General features: G+C 35.6%; 1 protein-coding gene across 1 annotated transcript; it reads left to right on the top strand.

The window, feature by feature from the left end:
• The first annotated feature begins 3,853 nt into the window (after nucleotides 1-3,853).
• Nucleotides 3,854-14,254, top strand: LOC118746942 (protein phosphatase 1 regulatory subunit 12A-like). Its single transcript, XM_036480934.1, has 7 exons — nucleotides 3,854-4,293; nucleotides 4,816-4,989; nucleotides 5,038-5,294; nucleotides 5,456-5,601; nucleotides 7,199-7,289; nucleotides 8,320-8,406; nucleotides 13,175-14,254. The coding sequence occupies exons 1-7, from the start codon at nucleotides 3,951-3,953 to the stop codon at nucleotides 13,292-13,294; spliced, it is 1,218 nt and encodes a 405-aa protein (XP_036336827.1). The 5' UTR covers nucleotides 3,854-3,950; the 3' UTR covers nucleotides 13,295-14,254.
• Nucleotides 14,255-25,749: the final 11,495 nt, after the last annotated feature.

Raw genomic sequence — 25,749 nt, 5'->3', positions numbered from 1 at the left:
CAACAAGAGAACCATAAACTAGTAAGATGCCAAAGTTTATAAGGATCGTCTTCTACATAGGCTGTCTCTAGTCATTGGTTAGATATTCCATAAAAGATTGTCAGAAAGATTTATTGTTAAAAGTCATGGAAGGGCCAAGTGTAGAAGGACTTCTCTGTACCCGGTATGAACAACTGGCGCACATTTGCAAAGTAGAGAGGCAAGTCTCGAAGTTTTTTGGTCGCGGCACAAACCGACAAACGATTGTAGTGCTAAATGAGAAGAAGAAGAAGAAAATCACGAATTTGCGTTAGCAAAATCTTTCATATCTTGCGAATACAAGATTACTTGCATTTAATCTAATTTCTAAATATAATTGCATATATTGAAATAAGGTGAAGAAATCTATCAACAATCTGTTATCAATATCAATCTAATCCATTTGGTTTCAATATCATGAGTAACAAAAAATGTTGGATGCGTTCTTTCAAAATTAATGCTGTATGTATGTAAATATACCAGCCACCCTTCCGGCTAAATTTAAGGCTCAACACTTGAACTTTAGAGCAGCATGCATGGGTATAATTATACTCATGCAATTACACACTTTTTTCCTCGCGCATTTTCTTCCTCATCTGTGTTGCGTATTTTTAGTTTTCAAAAAATTTACTTAACACTGCGTGGGTGATTCAGCTGCCAGCCGCTGCGGCTAATGGAATAAAGTAAAATGACTTTCTTATCTGCTTTTATTATTTCAAAGAAAACATTTTCTCTTTAAGACTTGCGCTATCTGCTTATTTCTTCTTTTTGTTTCCTGGTCACAGTGAGCTTGTGTTCTTGCATGTATGTATGTGGGGGTGTGTGTGTGGTCTTTCAAAATCGGAAGCAACAACGCAATTTTCTCAACAAATGTGTGATTTAAGTTTTGTTTTATTTTATTTATTTGCTTTATTGTGATGGATATCTCTTTTCTGACGTCAGTTGTGACCGGGTGATCCTCGGCGCTTTTTCACGGTTGTTTGGAAATTTCTTTCGTTTGCCAGCTTAGTTGTTGTCCATTTATTATCTATCATTAATCTTATTTTTTGTTACTTGTTCGGTTTTATTTCATCCATTTTTCTTCTTTAAACTGAAATAGAAATAGTGAAATGTTTTAATAGAGTATAGAAAATTGTATTTTTCGTAAAATGTTAGTTCATGACATTAATTATGGTGGCTCAGAAATAGTGTTACCGCATGCGATAAGGAAGAGATTTTCTGTGCCATTAGACTTCTTGCTGTCAAAAAAAACTACATAGTGGAATAGTATTTTTATGGCTGAGCTTCATACATAAATCTCGAAAAATTTTACTTCGCTTCGTTACAACTCGATTGCATTCTGGTATAAGGGTTAATTTTCGGTTAATCAGTAATACTGATTTAGTGTATTGGCTCTAAATAAATTCCCTCCATGCATAATTACTGTGTCTGTGCTGGACCTTAGGGCAATGCTTGGCTAGATCTGGGCTCCGGGAATACATTTATGCCTATTCTGGTATCCGGCAGATGCCATTCACACGTTCACTGTTTTTTGAAAAATACCTTTTCTAACTTCTATTCTGCCAAAAATTCTTTAAAATATCTGTGTTAAGAGTTTGACTCTCAGGTTAAATGTGAATGTGTTTGTTTTTCAATCCAGATCGAATGCCTGAAACGATAAATATGAAATAAAGCCAACCTTTGAAGTTTATTGAAACGTAATATGGTTGCTATTCTATGGCGTTTTCTTTTCTACCGAAAAATGTAATCTTCTGCACAAACAGTAGCAGCGAAAGGAAAGAACATTAAGTTCACGTCCCTTGTCGGACCAAAACGTTTTTTTACAGGTCCACATGACTCGGATGGTTTCACTGAGAGTTTTGTCTAGAATTAATTTCAACTTAGCACCTTACCGATGGTAATTCCATTTTTTTTTTTTTCGTCTGAGTATTCAAACGTAACTGAACCTACTTTCGGTCCGTAGATGCCTGAGCAAAAAAGAAATCCCCAAAAAGGGGCTCAGTCTAGGCTGCTTAAAGCATTCATATTAAATTGGACGACCTGCCGAGAGATCAAAAAAAAAAACTAAATAAATATATGAGGTTTAACTTCACACATAATTCCAAAGCCTTTTTCCCCCAATAGGACTAACTGGGACAATAAACAAATAAAATCCCCGCATTTGATGTACTGACGTCTTCAAAAATTACTATGGCATCGGAACAGAAGTATATGGCATACAACTCAGAGGGCTCCTTTTCGCTGGCATGGGGCGAGTTCACTCTGCCTTTCAGGCATGCTGTTGTTAGGTCTGGCCTTCAGAACCTGGTTTACCTCATTTGGGTGTCGGAACACAGTTGGGAATGAATTGGCAAATATTCACGCCATAGAAAAGCCTGCACAGGGTTTCCTAAGCCGAGGAACCTTAGGTGAACATACTGTATTTGGATGAAGAAGAAAGCGCAAATTGGACAAGTACAGAACCTAACAGAAAGGCGAAGTCCTTTATCCTGAAAATATCAACAAGGAGAACTAATTCAAGAAATAGCATAGCGAATTATGTACCACTATGAAGCACTTGCTAGGCCCAGCTTTCGCTTCCTAGGGTCACCATATCTAATGGCATTCATGCAAGTACTTCGCGTGGCTCCTTTACAATATTTAGATGAAAGAAGACCTCAATTCTTAAGTCTTAACTCTCAAATTCAGTATATGAAAAAAAAACTTGTTTGGAGGAAAATGTTATCAATAGCTTTACTTTATAAAACGTACAATCACCCTTGCCCGGGATCAATGACAGGTGTAGCCATATGGTTAGAAGGCCGGAGTATGACAAGGTTGAGCCCTGGAGCTTGGTCAAGTCAGTGCAACATCCAGAAAAATAATTTCTAATAGCGATCGCTTCTTGGCAGACAATCTTCCAAATGTATTTATGTACATTAGGGTGGTAAAAACAAAAAAACTAAAAATGCTCTCATCCCTTAGGATTGTTCTATATCGGAAAAATATACCTCTGCTTTTTATTTTAAAATCAAAAGCGTTATTTGTGGTTTTGGGGGACCTATAAAAAATAGTTGATATTAAAAAACTGGGAAAAAAACAATTGGGAATTATTATTAGAAGTCTCCTGATAAGAAACAGAGCTCTCAGATCGGAAACACTTGATTTTCAATAATTCTATACCATTTCCTCGATAAATTGTTTTTTTTTTTTCATATAAAATACATGGAAAACTTCATGGGCTTTGAGGCAGTTCTAAATATAAATTTTTTTAAACAAAAAAATAGTGTATTATTTTTTCCATTTAGAAAAACCCTAGGGGCGAGAGCTTAACATTTTAACAACTTTTTTACGGCCCTAATGCCTGGAGAAAACTCTTCGCGGTAAAAGTAATTTAAATTTTATTTAAATTTTAAAGTGCTGGAGGTTAAATAGAGATTAGGTAAACCAGATAGCTAGAACTGTACTCGTACTTTGTATTCATTTATTTCCATCTGTTGCCGCGTGCCGTCATGGCTTATTGAAATTTTGAGCTGCAATATTAAAAATTTGCATAAACAAACATGCAAAAAATAAATAGATTTGAATTCTTAAACGCCTAATTTAAATATTACGGTTTAGCTGCGTTGCGTTGTGTGCGCAAATTGTACAAAGTGCAATATGCAATTTCAAAATAAAATGTTTAATTTAAAATTTTTTTCTTAAGATTTGACGTAATTCTTTCGCAACTGAGCGCATCCTAGTTGATTGCGCTGTGGAAAAACAAAATTGTTCCGTGGATTCATGCCAATTTGTGTAGACCGCAATAATTCGGCGTTCGTATAGAACATTTCCAAAATAGTACATACTCGTAACAGCTGAAAATCGTTTTGTGGTATTTTTATTGCGCCAGCCAACGACCTTTTTAACTCTGCGCGCACACAAAATTCGAAAGCCTTCGCAGGGTCGCTGTAATGTCTTTTCGTTCACGTTCACGCGCCTCCCAGCCGCTAGCTGGCTCTTCGCATCGTCGTTCACTCTCCAGTTCGCGTGCCACCTCTGCTTCGGGTGTGGGCGGTAGCGGCAGTGCCTACAACTACAATGGCAGCAATTACAATAGCAATCACACAAATGGATATAGCTCTAGTTCGCGTCCGTTGAGCACCGGTTACTATCAGAATGGCGTTGGCGCTGGCACATCGTCGTCTTCGGCGGCATCGTCTTCCTCCTACTATCAGAGCCCGTATGCGAGCATTTATGGTTCGCGTGACAATCTCTACAGCACGGCCGGAAGTCGCGCAGCCGGTGGTGGTGGCAGTTCCTACTATTCGAACGGTAAAAGCGCTGGAAGTGGTGGTGGTGGTGGTGGTGTCATTGTAATTGGCCGCTATGAATATACGTGCGCATCTAGTACTACTGCACCCGCTTATTCACCCAAAGCTGCTGCCATCAGCTCATCCGCTCACGCTATTTCCTCCGCATCAGCATCAAAATCCACTAATTATACGCCACGAAAAGTTAGCTCTAGCGTTGAAAATCATCATCACCATTCACATTCACATCCACATCACCAGCAATACGCAAAATCCACAACCCATAAAAGCACTCCTTCATCCTGCTCCATATCCACCAGCTCTCATCACCATCATCATGCATCTAAGCATACGCAGCAAAAAAATTCTAGGCATACTTCTCTATCGCCAGCTGGCCGTTCAAAATGCAAATGCATTCATTGTATTCCCTCATCTCTGGCAGCATGCATTCATTGCTCTGCTTGCACAGTTGCCGCATATACCAATAATAATAAAACCTCTTTGTACAACTCCTCGAAATCCACAGCCAACGGTGGTAGCGCAGGCGGTGGGGGCAGTGGTTATGAATCGCGTTACCTTTCGAATCCCTACAGTAGCGATCGCTATATGAGTCCCTACACTAGCTACGACAATGGCGTGACCACGGCTTCGCTCAGCTTGAATATGGGTAGCGGCGCTGGCAAGTCCAACTCCTTCAAAGGTAGCTCCAGTTCATCGTATAGAAGCACGCCAAGCAGCGCACGCTCAGCGCCAAGTCTGCTGAAGAACAAATCGATCTCCAATTCGAATAGCAATTTGAACGCCTACGGCGGCAGCACCGCATCAGCATCCGGTGGTTCAATGGCGGCAGCTGTTAATAGTAGCAGTGTAGCGGCGATGGCGGCATTAGTTGGACGTAGTAATTCCTTGCGCGAACAGGAACGCAAGTCACGCAATCGTTCACGTTCACGCAGTGCAGCGCAACGTTCGTTGAGCGCATCTTCAGAGAAGAGTGAAGGTTATGAAGTACGTTGTGTGTGTGTATGTTAGAAAAGATCACTTAAGAGTTGTTGCTATTATAACATTCTTATATTAATTATCACAATTGTTAGGCAATTGTATGAGCGCAGTGTTTGACTTAAATTATAATTTTAAAATTGTTTCTTTTCTTCTTCTTATTCTTCCAGAGTGGCGGTGAACGTGCCGCTTCGCGTTCACGTTTAGGCAGTACCACCACCTCCAGCTCGAACTCCGCGACAGATGAAAATAAAGCACGTGATAAGTCAGAGAATGGCGAAGCCATCGACTACAAGGCTCTATGGGAGGCTGCAAAGTAAGTATTGTTAGGAGTGATAAGCGGAAAATACACAAAGGGCCTATCCTAACATCTTTGAAGACTGCTACTTGATGTGTCCAGATATAAATTGGGGTGCAGTACCGGTGGCGTAGACCCGATTGTTGTGCGACCGCGAAACAGATAGATGTGGTAGGTCGTTAGCTATCTCACTTGGGGGAGTCATATTTCGCGGACAGACCTATAGATTCTACTACATAAGCGTATCGGATAAAACCCAACACCAGTTTCTCTTTCACATATGTATACTGAAACTCGAATTGTGTCTAGTTAATAGTATGATTTAACCCTTTTAGGACTGTGAACCTATATGCAGAAAACAATTACCCATCTTGCTGTTTTTATATTAGAAAACTTGGAATAGAAAGTAACTGCTATAGATTTGAAGCGGGAGGTCTAGCTTCCGAGTAAAATATCAAATTCCTATTGTTGAACTCGGCCAAAAAGTTTCAGCAACTGACTGATCATGACTAGGATCGAGCCAACACGAAGGTCATACGAAGCTCGATTTTCAGGCCGTGCTCCGTCATGCAAAGCTCAAGGCCCGCGCGCCGCAAGAAAATCGCTAAATTGTTCACCAAAGCTGAAGGTTGTTGACTTTTGGAACGGAATGGCTCATGTCACTGCCAGGATGAGGCGAATACTTCGTCAGATTTTCGGACCGTTGTTTAAACGCATACGGTTTTTGTTGCCAAATTGAGATGGTTAAGCAGGGAGCATTTTTTTTTAATAACCGTGGGCCGCCATTTTGATCAGGACTAAGAATAAAAAGCTGAAATTTTGATGAAAATTTGGTTGAATTTTCCTAAATTTTGTATAAAGTCTGAGACTGAGATTTGAACGGGTTTGGTTAAAGCTTAGACGATATTTTTATATAAAAATAACAAAAAAAATTTGCTGGAAAAATATTACGAATATTAAAAAAAAAACAACACGTGGTCATTTGTTTGAGTCACTGTAGGCACATATGTATATATAGTTGTTGGTGCTGTTTGGTAAAAAGACCTTGAAGTTATGTGGGAAGTTAAACCTCGGGAAGGCAAAGGTCAACAAAGCTAATGGGCAGTGTTTCCCTGGAAATCTAAGGGTGTATAAGCTTCATATCCTTCATATTGTTCTCGCAGATGTGTTTTTGCTCAGCTTGGCCTGCGTGGTACTAACTTCTGTCTTCATCCACCAGCACTTCATGGCGCAGCATATCTTGGAATGAGTTTGGCGATGGTGTCCTGGTACCTTACCAATTTAGGTGTGATACCCCAATTTCGCCCTGGCCATGAAAGCTTGCCATCAAGGTCACCTCCCAGATATTTTCAGTCTTTAGAAAAGTGTTCCTCTTTTTACTTTTCTGGCAATTTATCCTATGACTATGCTAGTGTGCATAGGGCTTATGTTTAAAATGATTTTAAAGCACGATTAGGCGACTATAAAATGTAGTGTTTATAAAATGTATTGTCTTCCAACCTCCAAAAAGCAGATATATACATATTTTTTTTTGTTCAATACCTAAGGTATCACATATTTAACTTTTTGTGAGCCTTAAAATCGATTTCAACAAATATCACCTTCCCCATTTCAGATTGGAGAACGACAAACTAAAACAGCAATTAAAGAAGAAGGATGAAGAAATCGTACAAAGTAGAGCAACACTCGAAAGAATTACAAACGCAGTAAGTATAAAATCTGTTTTATTTGTATCTAACCTAAAAAGTGTTAACTGGTATGGAATATACAAATCCATAAAACTGAAAACATAAAGGAAGAAACAAAATACAATTTTTAAAGTCGAAAAAATCAAAATTAAAAAATTATACCAAACGTGCATTGCCCGCTGCCAACAACAAATAAAAACTGCTGCTACATACTAAGAACATACAAATATGTATCTACAACTTTCCGCTTAACAAAAAAGAAAAGCAATTAATAAAATTTGTCGAAAGACAAATTCAAACCGAAGCAAAATAAATAATGACACAAAACATGCTAAGAAACATGCTAAGAAACACACATAGGTCAGAAATAATGTAAAGCATTAAAAATAAACAGTTGAGAGAAAAATAAACATTTCAGAAATTGCGAAAATAAAACAAAAAATACGAATAAAAAAAAAAATATTTTTTGCGCGCGTGCTTTCAAACGCTGTTAAGATAGATAGATACTCTTTATTTTTCTACCGCAACATTTGTATGATACAGAACATAACACAAAAGGAAAAAAAAGAGAGTGTGATCGTAGTGATCGCAGACAACGCAACGCCTTAAGCGACAACACCAAAACTAATTCTGTTGACATTTGTACATAGCAATGTTATTTGCATAAATTACAGCTGCTTTTTAATCACAATTCTATGCTTTCACATCTAACATACTCTGCACAGTGCTCTTTACTTACTTACTATCTGCCCAGTTGCTCTCTTAATCCACCCGAATACACTCTTGCTAACATTATTATTTTTTTTTCTAAACTGCCAGAAAGCATATAAAATCGCACACACGCTCATCTACTACTCGTAGGTACATACATAAAATCATAAAACGAATAAATTTCGCTAAACGCTCCTTGCTGCCTCTTAATCCAACTTATGTCTGTGTATTTGTACATGTTACATAAAAATGTTAATATCTGAATTTGAAAAAAAAAAACAAAAACCACAAAATATGAAAATATCGAAACAAAATTTCGCAAATTTAATTTTTGCAGACAACTAAAAACTCACTCTCAGAGCTCGAAAAACGCGAAAGGAGAGCAATGGAACGCAAACTTTCCGAAATGGAAGAAGAGTTAAAGGTAAATAATTTTGCAAGCACCAAAATACACGCAAACATGCACACTTGCATACAAAGTGCATCCACCCGCCCTCACACACACACGCACACACACACTTTCACGAAAGTAAAAAAAAAAAACAAATTTTGTTTGTTGATTGTTGTTTAATACACCTAACTGCTCTTGTGACTTAACAGCCCCCCGACACACACTTATGTACACGCACTTAAACCGAATAATGAAAGACACCAAAAATGAATACTAATTTTTTACTAAAAAACCTTAAATAAGTATGTACATATTTATTTTGATTTAAATGTTGTTTTTTTTATTGCATACAAATGTACAATCCAAGTGCACCCAGCAAAGTGCATTAACTAGGCTGCTGGTTTATTTATTGCCAAAGCCAAGTAAAGCTTTAAGTGCATTCACACAATTACACTTTTTTTCAGTTGGATGTATGCTGATGTAATTTTTTGGTAAATCATAATGATTTCTTAGCAGTTATCACATCAAAATGTTTTTCGAACATTTGATTTCTACTATGTATGCGTTTTGTTTTATTTTATTGTTTGTTTTGGTTTTTACTTTAAATTTTTTTTTTTTATTTTATTTTTTTTTTATTTCATATTTTTTCGCAAAGCATGTGGTCGATAAATTTTTTAAAAGGTAATTCTTTAAGTTGCTTAGTCTCATATGTACCGACCACCTAAATGGTCAAGGACATAAATGTACTTTAAATTTGGACTTTTTTTTCGGTGAAATTTAATCGTTATTTTGGATTTTTTTCCGACAATTTTAATCTTGGAAACTGTTTATGACCGATTTAAATCTTTAATATAAACATTTATCCAAAAAATAAAATTCGATTATCCTTGATCGAAAGAATAAAAATCGTAAAATAACGATTAAATTTTATTAGAAAAATAAAAATCGAGTTTTAACGATTAAATTATAATTTTTATCATACAGATAACAGCTACGGTCCCCGAAAATTACTATTTTCAAGAATGAAGTTTTAAAAAGACATTTTTCAATACCTTTTCGTCTTTGTTCACAAAAAAAAATAATTTTTTTAAATTTTTTTTTGAAATTTCGAAGCCTTTTTAGAAAAGTCCTGAGGTCAAAAGGAAAACTCAAAATGCTATTTTACTAAATGCAGTTTTACTATAGTTGGCCCCTAGTTTCGCGATTATATTGATGTTTTCGTGTGCAAAATTCTCTGTCGCGCGGTGTAATCGATGTTGAGAGGTCGTGAAAGTAATACAGGACAGCGAAATTTCACCATTTCGAGTTTCAAGAACGGCTAGGGGTTATTCTTGAAGATTTAAATACTCGGAAAGCGAATCTGGCTTTGCAAATGCTCCAGCATGTCAAGATTTTGGGCTATTTTAGGTTAGAGTGTCAAAAAATGGCAAATTCATCCGCTTCAACGCATCGAAGTTACTTTCTGATTGTTTATCTACAAGAATTACTCGTTTTATTAACTGTACTTCTCAGGACTGTGTAAGTTTTCTATCCCGTAAAAGTCTAAAGCTATGGAAATTTTTCTGAAAACGGAACCAATACTCCAACCAGTCCTGAGCCCTTTTGCATTTAGCTCAAACAAGATCAAAAAAAGACCCAGAAAAGAGATGACAAATTGGAAAAAAGAACACCACCTGCGATGCAGTGCAGGACTTAGCTAGGTGAAGTGTTTACTGGGAGATATAACCAGAAGAGGAGATAAGGATTATATACATAGGTTGTAGGGAAAGTTACATGCATAAGCTGGGGAATGGCACAGATCATTAAATCTTGGACAAATCTTGGCACCCAACAAGGATCGCTTTATCGGTTGCACGCGAAATAAACGAAGACGCAATTTTCGTTTTTTGGACATCCATCGCTTTTTATTTGTTTCGTCTGTTTAGCATCTCTGATTCACATCAATTCGCCGGAGGACTTAATATTGATAAATATTTGCAGAGAAAGCTAGAGTTTCGTGAAATTAGGGTCCAAGCCACCGTTTTGCTTATTTGTTGACTATCGTCGTTTGCTTAATTGTTTTCTCGTTAAAGCTCCTGTCCTGCTTTTGATGTTTATTTATTTTGTTTTTAAATTGCTGCTCCCATCTCCATTGATTTTTTTTTTAACCTAATGCCGAATTCCCACTGGGCACTGAAATGAAAAATGAAAAAAATATTTGCCATTTAATGCCATGTGGAAACAAACCTAAACGGGATTTCCACTAGACACTGAAATAAAAGAGAGAGTTTTCGCCATTTAATCACATGTGGAAACAAACTTAATGACGAATAATATTAACATTTTATTTTGTCATTAAAATTTTCGCTATTTAATGCCCAGTGGAAATCCCTCATAATTTCGAATTTTTACTAGACATTGTAATGACATAAATGGCAATTTTTATTAACATAATGGCGCGGGGATTTTTTAATGGCCAACATTGTCATTAAAAATTTTGTCATTTAATGCCCAGTGGAGATCCCGCATAAGAGTTTTATTATTTATTCATGTTTTGCTTTTGCTGAAAATTGTTTGTTTTTTTAATATCTCGTTTTGTTTATAAATATGGGTTGAAAAATCACAATTATTCAATGCACTTGGTTAAAAGACCCAAATTGAGTTTTGGTTTGATTGTAGATTTTGTGATAGTGCGCACTCACTGTTATATATTTACGAAATTTCATGCTTTCATCCATACAGTTTTTAAATGAGCTGATGGCACCAGGAAACGACATAAAGCCAAACCAAATATATTTAATATAATCCTTATTCATTACTGACCCTTTTGAAATGTAGAGGGTTATCCATTTCGAATTTTCAAAAGCGGAAGGTTGTAGTTTGACGGCAATATCGATAACCCTCGATTTTTATGTGCAATTTTTTTCTGTTTTGAGGCCGCGCAGATTGTAGCTATGACCTGCAGGTTAAATGCTCAGCTTTATATCGAGATGAAATGCATCATCACTCCTTTTTCTGTCCCGCATGTTTCGATGCAAAGCATTCGCTTATTTTTAACGATATCCCGCCACAGATATTTCATTAAAATTTAAGCTGTGCCTAAAGAGCAAGCAGTCTGTTTCTAATAAAATGAGAATAATCCTTGGACTGTTTTCAAGCTGAGTTTTTGTTTTTGAAAAAAATAAAAAAAATTATAATCATATAATGCCGAATTCCCATTAGGCACTAAGTGCCATTTTCGCAGTGGTGGGTTAATTCAAATTCGGCAGTTAACTTTCAAATTTTGTACTGAAAACCTATAGTTAACTGCCGAATGAGACTTAACTCGTCACTGTAAAAACGGCCCTAAGTGACAGAAAAGGCAACCAAGTTTTACAAAGGCATGACACCAGATTTTTTTTAAACGCGTAGTGGAAATACCACATTCGTTTTTTTTTAATGCCTAATGTATATGGCATTTTAATTTCAAATTAAACAACGTCATTAATTACATAGTTTGCGTGCAAATTCATTCTGAAATTTTTATGCCGGATTTCTACTGGGCGTTAAATAAGAAAGTTTGGCATTCAAAAATTCCCGTGTCTTTACGTTATTAAAAATAGTCATTAAATTCGTTTCCATATTGTCTTTTTAAATGTACCTACTCATTTTGATTGTCACAGTAATGCCGAATTTCCATTTGACGTTAAATGACGACATTTTTAATGACATTGTTGGGCATTTTAAATACCCGAGCAATTTAGTTCATACAATTTGTCATTATATCTGTTTCGACATGGCATTTTTTAAATGGCATACATTTTTTGTCATTATAATGCCTAGTGGAAATATGGCATTATGTAAAATGTAACTCTTAACCGGAATCGAATAAATCGGCAGTTATTGAATTTGAATATCTTGAAAATCACACAGTTTTTTTATAGCCGAATTAGATTGTAGTTATTAACCCTTTAAAAAAGGAGCAGGTTATCAATATATCGGACAATTTTTTTATGTTTGTTGCCGGATATTTTTTTTTATCGGACTGGCGGCACCTTAGGGATGGTCCCATACTAATTTGGTTAAAATTTTTATAAAGTCTGTTGTTTCTTTTTATTGTTTAAAAGTTACTTGTTTTGTATCTTTAACTGGCAGTGTAATTTTTGTTAATTATGTATTTAATCTTTTCCACGAGATCTTTAACTGATCCTCACTTGCAAATATACATTTGTACATACATACATACATTGATTATTTTTGACATTTTAGGCCATTTGTAAACTCCTCTGTTTTGCGTGTACAATACCACCATAAACACATCATTACGTTTTTTATATCTAAATTTCATCATTCAAAAACCTTTATTTGCTCATGAAGTCTTCATAGCTACATTTTTTTTTGGGTTGTCAAACATATGCACTTACATATACATGTCACAGTGAAGTCACTTGTAAATATGCTTTTTCATCAAATACTTTCGTTGCTCACTCGTGAACTTAATCATCCTCACGAACCTCATTCACTGTCAACTCTATTCGCATTCATATTGTTCCCATTGTTCGTTCACATTTTATATATTCATAATTTTCATGCTCACCTCAGAATGAACTTTGTGTTGTTCCCGCTGCATACTCGCCCACTACATTTACAAGAATCCAAAATCCAAAGAATTGTTATACAAATATTGTATGTAGTTGGTCCTAAATCATCGTCACATTTCATGTTTTCATTATTAAACGAAAACGAAATTTGTTAATTACCATGCTCTTATACGTCTTGTTCTTCTCTCTTTTTTTCTCCATCACTTTTTTTGTTGTTGTTTTTTTTTTTGTGTCATTTGCAGCTATTGCAGAAGCTTAAGACTGAGAATGAGCGTTTGCGTGCGGAGAATCGTGCTCTCACGCGTGTCGTATCCAAGTTGACCTCCTCAGCTCAGAGTCAACTAGCTAAAAAATCAAAATAATTTTAAAATTAATAAAATGAAATCAAATCAAAAATAATACTCTTAAACTAAGGAAATTAGTAAATGAAAAATTATTAATATATACATAATTCATATGCGCATATACACACGTACATACATACTATTGTTAAAGATAAGTGTTTAGAAGAAAAGAAAAAAAGAGACTACATAAAAGCAAGTGTTTCGAGAGACGGCGTATAACTGGTGCCGAGTAATGCTTACAGTATTTAAGCTCGTATTTAACTGGATAATTTTTGTGCTGCAAAGAAATTGACGCTGGTGGAAAGAAGCTTCCTAAAAGAGTTCTTAGTGGGAGCTGTGTAGTATAAACTATACTACGTACAAATAAATGAATGAACACTCGTGTTGAGATGCTGAAGTTTTGGAAAAATTGCCACGTTTTGGCTATGAAATGTTTGTAATATATTGCAATTGTTCGATCGGTTCTATCAGCACAGGCAGCAAAAATATCAGCAATGATTACACTGGAAATTTATAAACTGTTATTGCACAATTCCACAATGGATATCAACTAGATTAGGAGCATAAAAAAAAATGTTGGTGTTAATAAGCTTGTATGCCTCTTGCCAAGCTACAACGTACGCGCGCTGACTTTGAAAACCGTCGGGATTACGCAGCTTTCATTGCTCTACCAATATACATACATACTCATAGATTTATGTATTTAAAAGTACATTTAATATTGCTTGCATAACATAACTGCACAATAATCGAATAAAAAATAACCTAAAACATTGCAAAAAGTGTTTAATTGAGCGAAATGTTAGATAACAATAAATTAATAAAGTAATATATATCTCATCATGCAATTAGAACAAATATTAAAAAAAAAAATATCCAAATAATTATCCCACTGACAGTTAAGTGTTCAATATAAGCGCTCTGGAAAAATATTCGGAATTTCGATGTGAAATCCTCGATGATCAACAAAATTGGCTAATGGTTCTGCTTGCTCCGATTTTACGCCGGTATAGTTTTCTTGTTGACTTGAATGATATTAATATTTGAGACACAAACCAAAGAGACAATATTCAAGATATGCTTTTGGTACATTTAAGCATTGCAGAGTGTGGCTGATAGGAAGTTAAACAAGAATGATAGAATACAACCCAGTAGATAATTTCAAGAGTAAAAAGTCCTTCTGAAAAGCCTTCCTGAGAGTCAAGAGGCCTTCCACTCTACATTCCTTACTCGTTTCTTTTTTGTATAGAGTGGCACAAATTGAAGGGCTTCTTCTTTCGCTACCCATGGAAGGGCTTTCATAGGACGTACTTCAGATGGCCTTTTGGAGGAGTTGTTTTGAAGTTGCTTCTGTAATTTATAAAAATCATACACCTTTGAAGTATTTGCTTAAGGTTTATATCAAATATGTCTTATTGCAACTTAAAATATTTATTGAAATTCATTTCTAATGCTAAATAATATAAATTTATGCATTCGCGTAAATTTTAAATGGATAATCTCTTCTAGAAGGCATGCAAGGAAGCACTTTTTTCAGCCCTTCTAGGCCTCTAGAATGACTTTACCTAAGAAGGCCTACCTTAAGTATATTCTGGGAAGATTGCGCATTCCCGATTGCGCGATGACATTTGTGGGTAAAAAGTAGCGAAGCCGAATAGGAGCATAAAAGGGAAAGTGAGATTAGTCTTAATGTTTTTTCTATTTTTGTCTTAATATTCCATTTTTCGATAGGAAACGTGTTTTAATTGCTTTAAATTGTGAAAATATATGGTTTCTAATAAAAATTAATAAACGAAATGTGAAAGAACTGTGATTTTAGTGAAAGTATGGTGAATTTCAGTGCATTTGAAGTTTTTGAGGTGTTGTTTATGAACATCGAGAACTGTAAAAATCGGCAAAACCAAAGTAGTGGCTTGCGGAATGCGCCACCTTCTGTTCGCTACATCGTGGTAGTTGAATTTTACACATAAGACCCTATTCTCACACCAAAATGACAATACTTCGCATAACTTTGCTAATGTGACTAAAACTAACTTCTCATACCCGCATAGGATTCTATGTTAACCTAATATTTTAGACATATAATGTGCACTTGTATGCAAAAAAACAACGCGGCAAATTTTTGTGGAACATTTTAACCCTCTAACTCCTCAAAAGGTGGCCTTTTTCGCCCATTTTTCAGAAAAGTGCAAAAAAATACATATCAAACAGGGATCTAACAGCTAGCAAATAACAACGATCTGATAACGGATTCTAGTAGATGGGGCCAAGAAACCATATGTGTGTCGGCGTTTTGAAAGTTTACGTATGAGATATTTAAGGGGGGCTAAAGTTCTCCCTTTTGCACATTCTGCATGCATGGAAAATCGGCATAGGAAACCATGCAATGCTTACATTTTAGACATACAATAGGGGTATTCTCGAAGTCTTGCACGATGCACGGATTGCACGAAATGCAAAAATACTATTCCAAATTTCGAAGAGTACGAGAACACCCCATTGCAAAGTGGTAGCATGCATGGGGAGCAAGCAGCGAAATTATGTATCAAATACAATAACAAGAGACAGCAAAAAAAAATTAAGTGAGCGAGATGAGAGGAATGAGAGAAATATGTAGCAATTCCAACAACAAAACAACTAGCACAGGGTCGCTATTATCTTGCTATGCTATTTTGCAAAATATATACATGGGTTTCGACGTTGCAGCGATAGGAAATGTTGTTTCCCATGAATTTTCTTGTTGTGTGTTTGCAATTTATGCAATCCGTGCAATCCGTGCTACGTGCAATGGCTTTGCAAGATTTGGAGAATACCCCTAATGTGTTCAGCAGTTTTATGTAAAATACGACGGCGAACATTTGTGTGGAACATTTTAACCCTTCTTAATAGGTGGGCTTTTGGATGTACGTAGAAAATTCACACATGGGCCCGCCCGCCCTCTTCGCTTGAGTTAAAATCATTCTAGCGAGCCTTAGAAGATCTACATACATACCATACATGATGCTGCAAATATTAAGCAACAAACTATATAAATATGTATTTTTTGAGCCCGGGATAAAAATGTATACATAAGACCGAAAGACGAATACCACAAATTCACAGAAATAAAGGAATGTTCCGACCTATGGCATTTGACCACCATTTTTAAAGTAAAAATTTCCGCTGAATACGAATATGAAGTCAAAAAATAAAAAAGTAGAGCAATTTTCGAGATAAACATAACTAATTTATTTTTATTTTTTTTAATCTTAAAAAGTAGCACTCACAATGTAAGTGAAGTGAAGTCAACAACATTTTCCAACCGAATTAGCGTTTCAGGAGCTATTCATTGTGGTGTTCACACTTGCCTGGTTATCTGGTTATATTTTTATTCAGTTTACAACAATAAAATACACTACAAAATAAAAATAATTTTTCTGTAGTGTATTTTATTGTTATACAACAACAAAGTATACTGCAGAAAAATCATTTTTAACCAAATAACTTGATAACCAGGCAAGCGTGAACAACCACATTGATTTATCGGTATGTTACCTGATTTTTAATAAAATAAAAAAAAAATAACAAAAATACTTGCGGTACAGCAAAAATGACTTGTTTACTTCCGGTTTCTTTCTAGAACGTCAAAGTAAGCTCTTTTTTTAAATACAATAAGACCCTACTTATCTAAATTGAATAATAATTCTAGAAGTGATGAGCACCTAAGTAAAAATACGCACAAAAAGTGTCCATACAAATTTACGATTTCATAAATTATGTTAACCTTTAATAAATTTTAAATCACTAATATGTATGAACGGTGTTGTGTGAAAGATCCCTTATGAAACAACTGTTCGGGCCTTATCAGCGTGGCTTCTGATCTAGAAAATCCACCATAGACCAGATTTTACACTGCGTCAAATACTGGGGAAAAGATAAGAAATTTGACACACACCAACTTTGACGACTTTAAATCTGCAGAGTGATGTTGAGCAGCTTCGTCGAAATTGGGAAAAGCCTCTCCGCTTGGTTAGAGACCAAACGAAGTGTAATACAAAGGGGAATATCTGACAACTTCTTCAATCCGATGTTGGAAAGCGTAGTAAGTACGAGCTGGCCATCTGAATAAAACAAAATTATGATGCGCCTGGTGTATGCAGTTGATATTGATATCATCAGCCTCAACAGACGGGCCATCCGTGCAGCATTTTCCAGCTTCCAGCAATCAGGCAGGGGAGTCTGGTCCGCGGTAAACGAGGACAAGACAAACAAAGTACCTCCTAGCAACACTCAAATAGTCTTCACGTATTGGCACACACGTGACTGTTGGTAGTTATGTATATGTAGCTTTGAAGTAATGAACTTGTATATCTTGGATCTAGCCTGAAGATCAAGCGACGAATAACTCTTGCCAATAGGCGTTAAGTACTTTGCAAATTTTGAAGCAAAACACTCTTCACCTCAAAAATACCAAATCTGGCAAATCGGCTCAAGAAACCGCCTACTTGACCAGCGAGAATATTGAGTTGATGGGCCATCGTCCATACAGCCCTGATTTTGCATGCAATTACTTACTTTGTTTTAAGCTCGCAAATAAAACTTCGTTTTAAGAAACAAAAAAAGGTTGAATTCGATTATAGAAATTCGTCATTCATTGTTTGGTCAACTGTTTGTGGTTGGTTGAGTAATTGAGGAGTGTCTTAAGCAGGGATCACACGGTTTGTACATTTGTACATTTTGGCAGTTACAGAGTGTTTTTGTCTGGAAATGCTTTTATTGGGCTGAACTCAAATTTCTCAACACCACCATTCTGTGACTGCCGAAATGTACAAATCTGTACAAATGTACAAATCGTGTGAACCCTGCTTAATCAAAAGATGATAAGATTCATCTGAAAAACCACCTATACACTACAAAATAGAAATATTATCTTTTGATTAGACACTCACCAATTAATGGTCTCATTTGCTTCACTTTTCGGCGCCGTAAACTTTCCTTAAAGGTAAGCTGTTAACCAAGGTTAGATTTACATTTTTAGAAAAGTTTGTAATACCCGAGTTGTCACACTTCTTGCAATACTTTTTTGCAAGCATAACTCTTGAATATTGTCATAATAAAGAAAGATTATCAAAGAGTAAATTTAGTGACAGTTCTTTAATCCTTGTTAAACCGTTGATTATAAGCATAATTTAGATTGTGCAAATCTATATTATATTAATAAATAAATTGATATTGATATTGTAAATGAAAAATAAATATTTTTGTTCCAAAAAACATTCTTGTCTTGTTTTGTTTCGTTGTTTTTGTATGCGTATTGGAAAATGGTTCCCTTTTTGTTTGTTTCATTTTTGCATTTGTTCGAATTTATGCGAAATTTTCTTCTCTATCAACTAAAATTTTCTATAAACATTTTCTTCTACAATAACATTTGTGTTTCTTTATTTGTTTGGAAAATACGTACATACTATTTATTTACGTTCTTTTTGTGATTATTTAAAAATTCCATACAACAAACAAATAAACATATTTATCTTAAAAAAATGGGTGAGAATGGCACATACACAACAACTTGGTGGATTAATTTTTACCTATTAAAAAAAGGATAATAGAAATTTTCTATTAGTTTTTTCAAATCATTGTCATCGGGGTCTAATATAATAACAGTCTTTCGGGATCAGTCTGCATGGCGTATATTTGGGCATTAATTAGTCGCAACTAATTTCACACGGGTATTATAAGAGATCTGTTAGCCCCCGACCCGTCAGGAATGACACGTCTGATCTAATGGAAACACATTTTTTTTGGTAACATTTTAACCCTCTAACTCCTCAAAAGGCGGGCCTTTTTTTTGTTAATTTTTCAGAAAACGAATTCCGCTAGAGGGAGAGCCAAAAAACAGTGGGTAAAATTAACTACTGCCTTATTTATGTAGCATTGCCATGAAGAGAGTAATTTTTTTTTTTTGAAAGCGATTACTCGATTTTCATAGCCGTTCGGGTATAAACGGGAACAATTAGTGTCTACATAGGAAATGGTCGAACAAAAGGGAACTGTTCATTCCATATAAAGAATCAAAATAGGAAGTAGTCGCATGTTCCTTTGCGATTGATCCCCTAGTCATCCCGGATTGGTAGGGTACAAAGTGCCCCTTTACTTTCACATCACATTCCTCCTCTTTGTAATCTGGTTGCTGGCGAGAGCAAAGTACGATTATGATTTTCAAGGCAATTCATGTTGCCATATAGACTCGATTAGCCGGGTATGTAAAGAGCGTGTCAGACGTGGCAATATTCCCAACTTTTCCACGCTATTCGCTGTCAAATTGAGAAAGAGAAATTTTATTTCGATGTGTGAACAGCCAGAAAGACCTTTCTGTCACATTTCGGAAATCAGTTTCAGAAATAAAAGTTGCATGATGTGACTGCAATTGAAAGTGCGAACCCGATTTCGAAAACATATTTCAGCGCTTGCTCGTGCTGCACTAGCAATTTTTATTTCTGCTGCATGTGCTGTCAAACTAATTGAGTGTTGCCGTGTGTTACATGTGATCGTGAGTTTGTGAGCAATAATAACGCAGAATTTTGAATAAAATATAAGAAATGATTTTAACTAATTATTTTTCGGAATTTAATTCTTTAATTACGCATAATAATAGTAATCTTCAAACTGAAAATAATGTTTATTATAACAAAGAGAAATAACAAACATCCGGCAAAGCGGCTCAGGGTTGCATTTTAGTATCGAGAAAAATTGCCAGAAGTTCATTCGCTGTGTGAACAGCCAAAAAGAAATTTCGCCTTTCGGAAACAAAAAAAAAAAACACTCTTTCGAAAGACAAATTGCAATTTGCATGCTTTCTGAAATATCTCATTTTGACAGCCTTTCTGAAATATATTGTATTGCCACGTCTGACAGCCTCTTAAAACTCTCGATAACGCATTCATTTTCCGACACGGACTGGTAGTCACAAACACATTTTATAATTTGTAATCCAAAAGAAGTGGAATTGCCTTTTCGCTGTCACTCAGCGAAATCAAAATTCTTTCATTTCTACTTCCCTTTGGCTTTCGCATGAGTTCCTTTTTTGTATTTTGCCAAGTTTTTGGTGTTTTGCCAAGCTTCAGCCCAATTTATGGTGTGTGTTTTGATTTTTTCGAACAAACGACGGGATCTAACGGTTTTGCGGACTTCGAGAGAAGTAGGTGTTTTTTTTTTCTGAAAATATGACAGAATTTCGCTGGGAAAAATCAAAATGAAGCCGAGTGCTTTATTGTACTATGTTGAAGGAGTAATAAGTATTTTTCTGTCAAGGACCTAGCACCAAGATTGGCGAAATTTTGTCATTGCGAACGAGTTTTTAATACAGACAAAACTCGATAGTCCTTCCACCCGATAATCCGAATATTCGGCACAGCTTTAGCTGCTCAATAATCCGAATTAATTGCAATTATATAATCAGAATCGTATGCTTTGCTCATGTTATCAATAAATTTTGTAACGGTTATGTAACGAACTATTAAGGCGGATTCATTGTTTTAGTTCAGAACTTTTATTCCATGTGTGTGATGAACTTCAAAAGAGAAAAATTAAAATGTGTGGCGTTTTATTTTCTACAAAAAATGTTGCCCTTTCATTGCCCTCTCCTTAGTATTTGTACGTAGAGGTCACTGATAAGGCAACATTTTTTGTAGAAAAGAAAATGTCATTAAAATTTCCAATTACGAATTAAATTTTATTAATTTCAGCAACGCTGTAAGTTCTAATTTTGACAGCATGAAAAGTTCAAAGAACTATTGAATTAATGAATAATCTACCTTCAGAACTTTCTCTTCGTAAGAGAGGATGGGTGAGTTAGAAAAAAGTTCTGAACTAAGGGGATAAATCCGGTTTTCGGTACGAATCGCACTCAGCGAAAGTGTGTATATTTATCAGTTTATGATCAAACGAAAAATTAATTCATTTTTTTATTAAAAATTAGTTGCATTGACTTTAATATGTCATTTTATAGATCTCTCATAAATTAGAGAGAGAGATTGGCGGCTGCTTTAGCCAACTAATTATCTAGAGGTGCGTTGTAGTTGTTGTTGTAACAGCATAAAAATTACATTTTAGGGAAAATACTGTTCTGGCAGTATTTGGTTAAGGTAGATAAAAATCTGGGATGAAAGTTGTTTCACCGGGTAGCACCTAAGTTCAATTCCTTGTTCGAGCAACATGCAACAGTTTTTTTTTTCAATGGCGGCCGTCCCTCCGCAGGCAGTGGCGAACCTGCGGCTCGTATAGCTCCCCGATTGGCTGCGAAAAGTAGCTTAAATTCATTTTTCCCTAGTTTAGGGGATCCAAACCCGAATTTTATGTTTAGTGTCAGTTAATCTAATGTCTTGAAGCTGATTTCTCAATAATTTTTACTAGTCCAAATGATACTTAATAGGGCGGTCCTTAAAATATCAAAATCTAAATTTTTGGGGAGCACCACTTTTTTTTCTACGTACAAGTTAAATATATCCACGAGAAGTTAAAAAATATAAATACATTTTACCAGGATTAAAAAAAAAATCGGGAAAATTTGACAAAATTTTTGTTGAAATCTGATTAGTTTGATATATTATTTATTGAAACTTATTCGTACAAATTCATATGCTGGCTGAGTTATAGCTGGTCAAAGTCAAATCAATTATTTAAAACCCTGGTATTGTTTTTAATTTTTTCTCATCATTTTGATAATTTTAAGGGCCACCCTAATGTCAGTATTATCTCGTATAATCAGCAAAAGCTTTCAAATGAACTGAAATAGTTTCGTCGATTTCTCGAAAGAGCCAACTCAGCAGTATCCTTAATTCTTACAAACCATTTGCTTCTGGCACATTTTAACTCCGCACTCATTCTCTGAATTGAATTAAATCCTTAAACTCATTACACTATTCGGCAGTGCCTGGGGAATTGGTGAAACCAAGTTTTTCTGAATGACTGGATTGTATATAGAAAATAAATTTCTCAGTTTTCCCAGGTTGGCGATTTTAAGCGTTTTTTTTCAATTTGAAGTTGGTGGTCGCAGAGCCGCATTTAAAATAATTAAAAGTTATTAAAATGCCAATATTTATACCATCAACAGTCCTTTATGGGGATTTCCGGGCACAAGGAATCTGAATCTGTTTATTTTTACCAAAAACGCCGGCTGTTGGGTGCACTTTGGTGCAAACAAATATGAAGAAATATCGTTGAAAAACATTGTTTGCACTTTTCTTTCGTCTTCCTTCCATGTGTTTTACATTAAATCGCACCCTATCGGCCGTTTTTGCTAAAAATAAATTGCAAAATCAGATTCTTCGAACCCCCAAGACCCCCAGAAAGGTATTTTGAATGTATAAATATTTGCATTTCAATCGCTTTTTTAATTGTTTTAAATGCTGCGCTGCGACCACCAACTTCAAATTAGAAACAAAAAATCTTAAAATTGGCAACCTGGAAAACTGAGAAATTACTTTTCTATATACATATGTACATACATATCGTCGTTGTTTTTGCAAAACCGCCTATCTTACGGAGAGCGAAAAAAACGGGTTTTCTTTGAAGGCATTGCCTTGATAGGCGGTATTTTCTCTAGCTATTATTTTTCAGGGTTACCAAATATCGTTTTCGCCACAACGGTAATTTAGGCGGTTTTGTAACTGGTCGATGGGAGGTTTTGCAAAAACATGGACGACATATACATACATATACAATCCAGACTTTCAGAAAAACTTGGTTTGATAAATTCCCCAGAAAAAGAGATAAAATGTCTTACAGTGTTATCATCTCTAAGCGCCCTTTACTAAATCGATTATCTTCTCCCTATACTTCGCTCATGTACCTCTCTGCTCATTTAATCCACATAATCGACGCACTTGGCTATTGTTTTCTTTTTCACTCGTTGCTCATACGCCCCGGCTGCCTGCCCACTCGTCATGCCATCATTTGCCTCTTTATTATTCTGTCATTACTGCAATGTTTGTGTAGTATGTGTGCCAAAAACATATGTATACTTTGCAAAATATCCAAACACTTGATTTATTATTTCTATTTGCATGACGTCTTCAGTTCGTTCCGTTCGTTCGACGTTCATTTGCATGCTGTTCATCTTAATGTGCTTTTTTGTTTATTGTTTATCAATTTAATTGGGTTATATGTATTTAATTAGCGTTGTGTGATTGCACGTTAGTAAATGGTTTTGAAGTTAATAAATTGCTGTATACATATGTATGTATATGCTGTATACTGTATATAATCATATTTTGATTACCGACATCCATGCATACATATCTATGTATGTATATACAGTAGACCGTATCGGAAAACATTTTTTTTTACCCGCACGCGGGGATCGCTTTTTACATTTTTCGATCGATATTTTTGTCTTGTAAATTTTGTTTTCCAAAGTTCATTGACCTCGAGTACTTACCCACCGGATCTCAGTTCTTATCACCCTAACGTACCAACCTAATGCCAGTAAATTAAAGCTCACGAAACGGCATTAAACTTTTGCTGGGAAAGTATCATGATTATTCCAGTAGAACTTTAAAAAATAAAATATTATTTATTGTCGTGTGAAGGTATTACCGAAAAATGTAAAAAGGAAAGGAAGGTTCGGCAAAAAAAATTTAAAAATCGAAGTTGCCTTGCACAAATACTTTAAACTCGGGGTGTACGGCCAACTTTTTTTTTTGCTTTTTAAGGTGGTACGGTCTAATGTACATAAAATACAAGTGTGACGTTAGTACATATAAATTTCAAGATCTTTTCTTCTGGTAAGTGGATGATCTCGCGAATTCCAACTGTTTAAGCTCTAAATATACATAAAATGTTATTAAATCTTGACAAAAAAAAGTATTATTTCTTCCCCGAACCTGGTCATAAATTATGTGCTTCTTGCTTATGTGCGCATCACTATTGTGATTTCTACTGCGCTTCAGAGTATGCCGCTACAAAGAGAAAAAAAATTTAAATTTGTGTGCATTTCCTTGGCATTTAAAATCAAATTTTTGTGGTATATTTTCGAGCGCAGTGTAAATCACATTAGTGAGGCGCTGAGTTTTGTGACTTCGTTAGAATAGGGGGGTTTGTCAAACCATTTTGAACCGCCTATATGATTTTAGATGAAAAGTAAGAATACAATTTTCTGTAGACTTATTAAATCAATAAAAGTAAACTTATCACCGAAGTTATCAAGTGTAAATTAGGAGAGTTTACATTTTAATTGGGATCAATATTTGATATTTAAATACTCCTCTTGGGACGTTCGGCAAATACCCGGTTATATTTACCGAAATCGAAACCGAAACCGAATCCGAGCTAATGGACGGAACTGTTGTGCGACCGAACCCATTCGTTGGCAGTTTATTAAATAACTAGTAACCTTAAATTCAACACTACTGCTGTCAATTGACAGCTATTAATAGACTTTGAGCAATCTATATATGTCATTTTGTTTGCGTTTGTCAGCCAAAGCGAATAAGAAAACTTCGTAAATTTTGGTGAGGAGGAGTTTTTGCACCGTTTTCTAAACCTCGATCCAATACATTACACTGGGGACCAAGAGATATTGAAAGTGATGGACTTGTCCAGTTGAATGTGCACCAACGAAATACAAGGTGGATCTCTTCACCAACAAGGTCATGACGGGTGGTTTTTAACAGATTCAATATTGGCTTAAAGTAAAACCGACCACATTTGGCGGAAAGAAAGTTTCTTCCATCAAGAAAATTCACGCATGCGCACGACTGCAGTCGCATTGTCAAAACTGTTTAATTAGGTTACGAATTGTTCCCTCATCAGCCAACATATGCTGCACATTTAACCCACTGCGACTATTGAATCGAATAAAGAGGTCGCTAAAGAAATACGCCTATTTTCAGATCATTGAGAAAAGCTATTATTTGGAAGCGCTAAAAAGAATTAAAAAAAAAAAAACGCTGAACTACATGTATCTGTATATACAGCTAAAAAGAGACTACGTATGTAGAGAAATTGAAACACTTTTTTGCCGAAAAAAAAAATTTATTCAAGAATCACTGACTTATCAAACTGCCCTCGTATTTATTGTAATCCTTTTAACCTGAACAATTGACAAGAATTTCTTAAACTCGTCTAAGCCTGCAACACAGAAGGGTTTTTGGCGTCGCTGAATCCAAAGCAGGTGTCCGTTTGTCCCCATCAGGTCAGCATCAAGGTCGGTCCAAGGTCATACCTACAAAATCAATCGCTAACAAACTAAGTAAGGGTGCCTATATGTTTAAATTATTGCTAAATCTGAATTCAGCGTCAACCATAAGGTTACGATCAAGTTCAGTTCAAAGTCAAACATATAGCATCCGTCGTTAATGGACTATACCAGATACATATAGGTTTTTGCGAATTTGAATTAGATCACGATCAAGGCCAAACCTACGAACAATAGCCCAATCCCGCAAATTCTAACCTTATATTTGGTTTCAGCGTCTCCAGAAACGTATGGTTAG

The sequence above is a fragment of the Rhagoletis pomonella genome, unplaced genomic scaffold (genome assembly GCF_013731165.1).
Source record: "Rhagoletis pomonella isolate Grant_MI unplaced genomic scaffold, Rhpom_1.0 Rhpom_scaffold_00011, whole genome shotgun sequence".
Lineage (NCBI taxonomy): Eukaryota > Metazoa > Arthropoda > Insecta > Diptera > Tephritidae > Rhagoletis > Rhagoletis pomonella.
Note: the sequence above shows the minus strand (reverse complement) of the source record. Positions and strands in the feature narration are given on the sequence as shown.

Coding starts and splice junctions, on each gene's coding strand:
- LOC118746942 (XM_036480934.1), top strand. CDS start 3,951: ATGTCTTTTCGTTCACGTTCACGCGCCTCCCAGCCGCTAGCTGGCTCT. Junction 4,294..4,815: donor CGCAGCCGGTGGTGGTGGCA/GTTCCTACTATT, acceptor CGAAATCCACAG/CCAACGGTGGTAGCGCAGGC. Junction 5,602..7,198: donor GCTCTATGGGAGGCTGCAAA/GTAAGTATTGTT, acceptor TCCCCATTTCAG/ATTGGAGAACGACAAACTAA.